Consider the following 9,165-nt stretch of genomic DNA (forward strand, 5'->3'; position numbering starts at 1 on the left):
GAATATCCTCCTTCCTTGGAGCACCTGGGAGCACTCCTCGCCCTGAGATTTCAGTGGCCAGATTTCGACACAGACATCACCCAGGAGTGGAATGCGCCCATGCACACGGCTGTAGGCTCTCTGTAAAACCAAGCTGCTGCTTCTGGAAACCCACCCACCCAACCTTCACCTAGCCCAGGGCTTCAACCCTACCTCGGGGGGCAGGAGCCACGCAGTGGTGGCCCCGGGATGAGGGGCAGCACTTCCGAAGTCCCGGGCAGTCTGTGTCCAGGATGCATGGTGAGGCGGGTGCTTCCGGCCCCACCATCGGGCAGACCCCAGGTCTCGAGGCAAACTCCCTGGACTGATTCAGAGCTGAGGGGAAAGTGATTAGCAATCAATGATGTTGCCCACAAGCACTGGTGTTCCAGACACTGGATTCCATCTGTGTTCCTAGAGACACGCAGCACGACCTGCTCAAGGGCCATGTCCTGGTCTGGGCATCACCTCACCACGCACGTCCTTCAGAGCACTGTCCAGGGCCGTTTGCTCTGACTTGAATACAGTTTAATCATCTTTCCTGGAAGGAGGACAGTGTGAGCTGGGGTGCTTGGTGTCCCCTTCTTTCTAGGCCAGGTGCAGGGGCTCCACCCCTCCCCCACTTAGAGACCCCCTTGCTGCTCTGTGTCCCCATAGCTCACTCATTCAATATTTATTGAGCGCCTACTATGTGCCAGGCATGTGGTAGGTGCCCAGGATCCAGCAGGGGGCCAGCGGCAAAGTCCCTGCCTTCGGGACACTTAGATTCCAGCGGGCAAGGCCAGTATGCACACAGACTTAGAGAAACCAAGCCCGGGAGTGGCAGAGACATGGTGGGCTTTTGAAGAAAAGGGCTTTTGGGGACCGAGATGCAGCAAAACTACCAGAGAATCCGTGGGCTCATGGGGATTGGCCAGGAGTCATGGTGCTGGCGCTCAGGGTGGTGGAAAGCTCAAGAGCAGGGAGAAGAACCTGACCCTGGGGAAGCCGGGGTGCTGTCCTGGCGGGGGGGGCTCTGCTGGGGGTGCTCCTGTGGCAGGACCCACAGCGGTCTGCAGGGCTGCACACCCAGAGGGGCAGCTGGGCTCAGGACAGCAGCAGACGAAGGGAGCCCAGCAGCCGGGAGCTCGAGGAGGCTAGGGACAGGAGGGAGGGGCACAGGCGTCGGGGGAAGGGCCTGCATGATCCGCAGCCTTCCTGTCACCCACCCCAGGGATGAGGGCTCCAGCTACCCTGGGTGTCAGGCAAGTGCATACGGCTCTGCCCAGATTCGTCTGAAGCCCCACACCCTACCGGACCTTTGGAAGTGCCATTCCAGGCCCTCCAGCCTCCAGGGAAAGGAGAAGCGGTCAGCAGGTGACCACACTCTGCGAGTGTCCCACAAGGGTGGGGAAGGTTAGTCCCTGGGAGACGCATGGGGTCCCACGTGGAAGGGGCTGCCGTCCCAGGGACAGCCTCCCTGGCTTCCCCCAGGGTCTCCGCAGAATGCTCCACAGACCGCAAGAAGGTGGGGCCCCTCCTAGTGCTGGGAGCGCATCACCTGGGGCAGCTGTGCCAGCCAAGGAGGAGAGGAGAAAGCCAAAACTGCCCAGAGGAGGGGTCTGCGTTCGCTCTCCTCACAGAGCCAGGCCGGCCACTGCCGTGCGACCTGCTGAGCAGGGGCTCGACGTTCAGCCTCAATACCATTTTCCTCTGCGCGCTGTCTGGGACTCCCTCCCAGGTGCCTATTCCGACATGTGAAGTCCTGGAGACGCTGCCCCGTGGGGGCTGGCTCTGGGGGCATGGAACAAGGGCATGTGGTGCAGCGGGAGATCCTTGCTGCGGTGGAAATGCCAGCATCCCTGTAGGGCCAGTGCTCAAGGACCTCAAGGTCATTGCCTTCCCTCCCAGTGCAAAAACCAACAGGCTAAGGAGACATGAGATTAGATGTAAGGTGGGCTCCCAGGACAAAAAAATGACACTGGGGGGGAAAAAAGTAAAATCCAAATAAAGCGTGAGGTTGAACTAATGGTGGTACACGACGTTGGTTCTTTCGTTGGGGCAGATGCACCATGGTGACGGAAGCGCCACCATCAGGGGAGCAGGGGAGGGCTATGCGAACCATCTGCCATCTCTACCACCTCTCTAAATCTGCAACTACTCTGAACTAAGAGGTTTATTTACATGAAAAGAAATACAGGCCACCAAGAAAAACTGGCTTCCAAAAATGGTTGCCTGATCACAACAGAAGTGATTTCAAGTTAAAGTTCATCTTGATGCTGGCGTTCCCCCTCCGTCCTTGGAGCCCGACTGCTTACTGAGAGCCCAAGAGAACAGTCAACAGTTCCAGCTTGGTGGAAAGTCAAAAATCTGCTTCTCCTTCCACGAACTCAGCCCAAACAATGAAACAGGGCTGCCCAGAGCCTGGCAACCCAAGGTTAGTCACAGGTCAGCGAGACGGCCCGGAGGTTTCCGTCGGGACAGAAGCCCTGACGTCTCTCCCCAGGGCTGCGCATCTGACCGGCTCTGGAATCATGGTTCCCGCCCCCCCCTCCTTCCCCAGAGGGGTCCTGGTCACCCGCTGGGGGAGCCTCCTGGCCCCATGGGGTCCCGGACCCCCCAGATGATGAGCCTGTGGAAATCAGCGCTGTCACCATAGTGGGTGAGTATCGGCTGAGACGCTCGTAGGAATTCACGGCGAGTGAATCATCCCACCGTGCACAGCAGTGTTTGTACCATACGATACTCATCACCGCGTTATTTATACTAACGAAACGTTGGAAGCAGCTAGACGATCACTGGTAGGGGCTCGCTTCATCAGTGCTGCTATATCCGTGCCTAGGACGTAATGCCACGCGGCCATTACATCACGCTGCGCATAGTATCTATTGACAGGAACGACGTTCCAGATGAAATGCTAAGTGGGAAGAATATGGTACGAAGAATCCCGGTCAGGGTGACCACGTGTTTCTAGAACGTCTGCCCTGCACGGGGGCTACAGGAGAATATCGACCGTGGTTGTGTGTGGGCAGTGGGCATATGGCTAATTTCTCTTTGTTCTTTCCTGTGTTTCCAGATTTTCTGCCTGGCTCATGTATTCACTTTTGTAATTATATTGATGATACATTTAAGTCAAGTAATGTATGACTTATCATTGTTTCCCCAATGCTGGACTTTAAAAAAAATGGAAAAGTCCTCTATCTAGACTGAAGAGAACATCACGTGTGTGCTCATAACTGCCTTCCCTTTTTAGAAGGTCGGTTGCCGAGTGGGAGGGGACAGAGCCAGCCAGTCTGGGGGTTCGTGGCTGCCCGGGGGTAAGACTCCCAGCCGAGAAAACCCATTTCCCAGCTGAGAAAACCCATTGCCGAGATGCGGGTCACCCCCCACTGGGCGGGAAGAGTACCCTCTACCCTCCGGTCCTCCCCAAATTCCCAGGCTGTGCCCCGTGGCTACCACAGGGGCCGGCCCCTATCTCATTCTGGGCAAACCAAGCAGCGAGACTTCTTCTCACTTCCTGTTCCAAAGAGCCAGGCTGTCACTGGCACCTGTGAACGAGCTTTGACCAAAGGAGCCGAGCAAAGAGTGCACGGGGTGGTGCTGCCCCACACAAGGCCCCGTGGCAGCTGCGGTGTCACACCGGGCCCTCGCACCAAGCAGGGCCCTTGCTGGGAAAGAGACCCAAGCTACGTGCCCTGCCCCTCCCATCTCCGCCCCTCCCCCACCCCCACCCCCACCACGGCCCCCTCCCTCAAATGCCACCAACCAAATCCAACCAGGGGTTGGGGAGACCCAGCCCAAGTCTGTGCCACCTTGGTCAAGGCACCTGCTCACCCCCAGGTCTGTGACCCCATCTGCATGGGGGGGTGTTCTCCCGGCCGTCAGTGACCGGAACCTGCCTGGCTGGCCTGTCATAAAGGGCATATGCAGTGAAGGTCCTCTTCTCCTTCCTTCTGGGCTCCTCTCCACACGGCTACTAGAACGACTCTCTGGGGCCCAAGGGGGACCCCCACCACACTCAGCCACCTCACAGGGGCCTCTCGTCCTCCAGGGGAGTCCCCCTTTCTTGCTCCCCGTGTGTCCCCCGCCACCGCCTCCCCCTCCCTACACCAGCCACACCATTACCAGCAGTTCCCCCAGAGAGCCCTGCCTGTGGGGCTCTCTAACTAGAATGTTCTGGCCCTCTCCACACCTGGTGAGTTCCTAATTAAAGGTGCCAACACTCCAAAAGCGGGGCTGACGTCCCACGAGAGGCATTTCCTGGGGGCTGGCTTGTGGAAGGCAAGGAAGGAGAGCAGCAGGTGGTGGACAGGGGACACCAGCCCTCCCCCTCCCGTGAGAATTCACTGCCTTAGCACAACGGGGCAGCAGCCTGACAGAAAGGCACCAGTCGGCGTGGGGGCGGGGTGCTCAGACGCTCCGGGGGGCTCCTCTGGACAGGTGACCTCACTAGTCAAGTGACCTCACAGCGGCAGCGAGCAGGTGGGAAGAGAGTGGCCTTTGCAGGTGAAACTGGACAGGACAGGGCGGCACCCACCATCCCCCGAACCCCGATCCTGACCCCCACGCCAAGGTGTGGTGGCCTGAGCTCTCCCCAACACTGGGACCCCCACCAGCCCCGGAAGACAGGTGCTCCCAGGAAGCACTTCCTTTGTGCACATGGCCCTTGGAGACAAGGAAAGTGGAAAGGGAGCCAGTGTCTGCACAGGAAGGGACTCCTTAGCTCCAGCCCCTGGCAGGACCGCAGGGGACAGCCCCACCCTGCAAGGGCGCCCTCAGGGAACAAGTGGGAACACGGAGCTGGCAGCAGGCTGTGGGCCCTGAGGTTTTTATGGTGGTGGCGGCCTCGGTGATAGTGGTGTCATTTGAAGGCTCATCTGTGTGTGTGACCCTCTGAACGGGGTCAGTGGGACGTGTCAGCCATCTCTGTCCTCTGTGAGGTGGCTCCGGGGGCCTGAGGGAGGCACACTCAGGATGACTCAGGGCACCAAGCCCACACAGTCTTCTCAGCAGCTGCACCAACTACATCCTGTAGCCGCCGGCTGCGGAGGGGGCCGGCGCCCCTGGTGTGCAGCGTCCCGGCCTCGGGGCGGGGACAGGTTGCATGGGTGCCCCTCCCGGGCCCTGGATGGAGGCTTTGTGCACTCTGGAGGCAGCAGCCCTTCATTTCTAGGGGTGGCCCCGAAACTCACTGGGGCTCCACCCTTCCCACTTCCCCTCCATGACAGGGTGGGGGCGGGGAGACCGTCTGGCAGCTCAGAAACTCATTTTAGAACTGGTATTGACTCAGATTTAACCAGCACCACCACCCACACCCACACACATGCATCCTTTCCCTGGAAGAGGTCTTCTGGAAAGTTCCCTCCATGTCAAGAGGCCGAGCTCTGAATGTTGCAAAGCCCAGCCCCCCGGCCTCACACACTGGCTGGGCACAGCCACACTGGTCCTCCAGGGAACTGCCTCAAGCATCTTCCAAACAGCCCTGATGGAGGAAGAGCGCTCGGGGCCCCTGGGCAATTTGGGGGGCGGAGGGGACCTTTCCCTCTCTTTCACACATGGGGGCTGAGATTAGGATTTCGGTTGAAGGAAGCATTCCACGACAGCTTTTTAAAAAACGAAAGATCTCCACCGATATAGAAGAGATCGCAATGCTCGTTCTCAAACTCAGCTGTGTGTTCAAATCACTCGGGAGCTTTAAAAAATCCCAGTGCCCCAGACCAATTTCATCACCTTCTCTGAGGACCACAGCCACCCATTAGTGTTTTTAAAGCTGCCCAGGGGCCTTCAGTGTGCAGTCAGGTCTGAGAGCCACTGCTCCAAAACAGAGGTTCTCCAAGGGGGGCCCCAGAGCATCAGGACCAGCTGGAACTTGTGCTGCACCCCGACCCACTGGTTTCGAGATCGGGGTCTGGGCCGGCGAACCACGCTTGGGCAAGCCCTCCAGACCATCCTGATGCACGCTCTAGCTTGAGAACCATTGTTCCAGAAGGGCTAACGGTGCGAACAGTGCCTGAGTCTCATTGGGGTCCCGGGGCCCCCCGCCCACCGGCCGCCCCGGACTTATGCAGGACGCAGTAGAGGCCCAGCTGCTCGTAACCCGCACAGCAGTCGGTCACGTTCCTGGACTCGCAGACCTCCACGGCCAGGTACTGGGTTCTGTAAACTGTCTTGGGGCACCGCCTCCACGGGACCCACCCTCCGCAGGGAACGGAGGTCACGTGTGATGTCTGGACAGCCTCCACCTTCGGGACCTTTCGGGTCACGCTGTACTCGCACAGCGGGAAGCTCAGCAAGGAAAGGCCTTTTTCTGTGAGGGGGTGGGAGGAGGGACGGAAGACACAGCGAAGAAGAAAACACCAGAATCAACTCGACAGACAGTCCTCCACTTCTGCAAGAGCAAGGGAGATGAGACCTCCCTCACCAGCAGCCTCCGGAGTCTGCCCACCGGACCACTGAGAAGTCAGGCAATTGCGTGAACTCCGAGGAGTCAAGGGTAATGGGGACCTGCCGGCTCAGAAGTCCCCTCTGCAGAGCCTGGAGCTGGGGCCCATCCACACTTCCCACAGCCCCGGGGCTGACGGTGCACTAAAGACTTCGGCCTCTGGAGCTGGGAGGAGATAGATCTCTGCCCTCGGAGCACCGGCAGCCCCAGGGGACTCTCCGCGCACTCACCGGCTCTTGGTGCAGGATGAAGGAATGGTTTGACCGTCCTTACATCATCAGATACTTAACCTCTGAGCTCTCGGCTTTATGGAACTGTACAGCCACGGGGTAGGCACCCCATATCATAGCGTGTACCCCTCACCGAGAAGCTTCTGGAAAGAGCTTTGAGACAGCAGCAGAAATCATCTGCATTGCCAACACCAGGACGGCGGCCCGAAGACACCCTCCTTTGGCTCCACAGCATCCCACGAGTGTGCAGAAAGCGAGACTCTGGGGGCTGGTGACCCCTGGGGAGAAGCGGGGCTGAGCCAGCCCTGCAGCCCAGGCTGATGAGGGGGCCTGCAGCCTTACTTTGCATAGCACATGGTTGAGGGACTGGAGAAGTGGCCATGGTGAGTGTGACCACTCAGTGAATGACAATGGGACAGTGCCAAACAGGACAAAGCCCGAGGCTTCCTGCACCGAGAATTTGGGAAGGAGCTCTAGATTTTGTTTTGCATCTTAACCTAGGAGGAGAGGCGAACCACTAATGAAGGTTACATCTCCCAGCCCCTGGGGAGCCACCGTCTCCATCTGAGCATGACAAGGTCCCAGCTGAGCATCAGCAGAGCCCTCCTGCGCACAAAAGTGCGTGCACACACACACACACACACACACACGCACGCACACACGCGTGCACGCACACCTTCGCTGAAACTGGTTTGGGATCTGTTTGTTGTGCTTTGATTTTTGCATTCTTCCGGAGGCCACCCGGTCCTCTCCAAGTCTGGCTTCTCGGCAGAGCCCAGAGGGGACACCTTACAGCAGATCCTCCCATTCTACATCCTTCTAAGAGCCATCAGCGTGGGACTCGGGGGTCCTGGGTTCTGGTCTCAGAGGCAGGAAACAACGCTCTGGAGTGAGCATGGTCCTGGCATCAGAAGTTGGTTCCCAAATACCAGCTTTGTGATTCTGAGCACGTTTCCTGCCCTCCCAGTGACCCCATCTTGTCATCTGTCAGATGCGAACTATGTCCTGGAATTAAGTAGATGAAACTCGGCCTGGGAAGGTAGTACGTGGCCGGAAGGGCAAGAAGCTGGGTAACCCCGACGCAGCCCTGATCCTCTGCTCCCGTGTCCCCACAGGCACAGCGAGGTTTGAGGGGGACCTCCTGACAGCTCCAGCTTCTCGAGGCCGAACAGTTTACACGTTACCCATCCCGCAGGAAAAATCAAGTGAAAGAAATCACAACCCAAAATTCCACTTCCGGGGGGGAAAAAAACTTTAAACCAGTGCTTAACTGAAGTTGATCGTAGAAACAGCGGATCTGTGTGAATTCCCAACGGAATAAGACAGATTTCAGAAGGAAATGATTGCAAAGGTTTGCAAGCTCAGGTCTCTGCAGTCCGGGGCTTCAGAAACCCAACATGCTCTCCGCAGGAACATGGGCCTGGCAAAGGCTCTGGGTGCCCTCGCGGGGTCCCTCACTGCCCCGTTGGCCACTTTTCACCTTCATGCACCGAGGAGGACGCGGGGAGCTAGCAGGCCCCAAGGGAGGGGGTCCAATTCACAATCCCGAGCCTGCCCGACAGGGGAAGAAGTTTCGAGCCAGGGCCCAAGGCAAGGGTCACACTGGTGGAAATTTGGTCCCTGGCCACTCTGGGTGTCCCTCCCCCTACTTGCAAGTAGGGGACTCCAACCCTCCAAGACCTGAGACTCAAGACTCGGGAGACTTTGATTCTGAGTCTCCAGGAACTCACTACTCGGTGTGGCCTGCGGGCCGGCAGCACCTGTACCAGCGGCAGAAATGCAGAGTTCCAGGCCCCACCCCGGACCCGCTGACTCAGAATCTGCATGTGAACTCCCCCGGCCCCCCTTGACTCAGAGGCACACACACACCATCTCCTCTGTGGTTACCAGAAAGTTTGGCAAGATGGAACTGATGTCGCCTCTCAAAGCAGACGCACCTTTGCAGGGCCGCCGTCCCCACGAGACCTGCTCCCCGGGAGCCCCCTGCTCCTCCGGCCTCACCCACGCCGAGCTCCGAGCCCTCACCTGTGAAGCCGCTGGCCTGGCCGGGGCCTGCCGCGCTGACCAGAGCCAGCAAGGCCAGCCAGAGGGTCCTGAGCATGGTCGGGCTGAGGTAACACGGCTCCAGGCCTCCCTGGAGCAGCCACACAAAGGGGCCTGGAGAAAGGGCCCTTCTGCTCCCGGCGCCGCTGGCGGTGATGATGGCTTCAGAGCATGTGCTCCGAGCGAACAGTCCCTTATGCCTGCTCGTTAACACCTGCCGCCACCACGGCCGGGTCCCTCGGGGAACCCATTCTAGCTCCAGACAGATGGCATCTTTCAGCACCCAACCGGCAGCTGGCATCACTAGGTCCCATCTCGTTGTTACGCAGAAAACCCGTTTCAGACCCAGATCTGACTCCCTCCATCAAGCACAAAGTATTCTCTTTCCTTATCGCCGAGAACTGGCAGGAGAAAACAGCAGCACATCAAAGTGGATTCAGAAAGGCGTCCTTC

General features: G+C 58.7%; 1 protein-coding gene across 1 annotated transcript in view; it reads right to left on the reverse strand.

The window, feature by feature from the left end:
- Positions 1 to 8,770, reverse strand: part of UMODL1 (uromodulin like 1) — a 66,304-nt gene extending 57,534 nt beyond the window's left edge. The window contains exons 1-3 of the mRNA XM_040621884.1: positions 8,695 to 8,770; positions 6,062 to 6,304; positions 193 to 354 (exon numbers count right to left, since the gene is read on the reverse strand). Coding sequence (XP_040477818.1) covers positions 193 to 354; positions 6,062 to 6,304; positions 8,695 to 8,770 — 481 coding nt within the window. The remainder of the gene's footprint in view (positions 1 to 192; positions 355 to 6,061; positions 6,305 to 8,694) is intronic.
- Positions 8,771 to 9,165: the final 395 nt, after the last annotated feature.

This window comes from Ursus maritimus, unplaced genomic scaffold (assembly GCF_017311325.1).
Source record: "Ursus maritimus isolate PB19 unplaced genomic scaffold, ASM1731132v1 scaffold_4, whole genome shotgun sequence".
In the NCBI taxonomy this organism is placed as follows: Eukaryota; Metazoa; Chordata; class Mammalia; order Carnivora; family Ursidae; genus Ursus; species Ursus maritimus.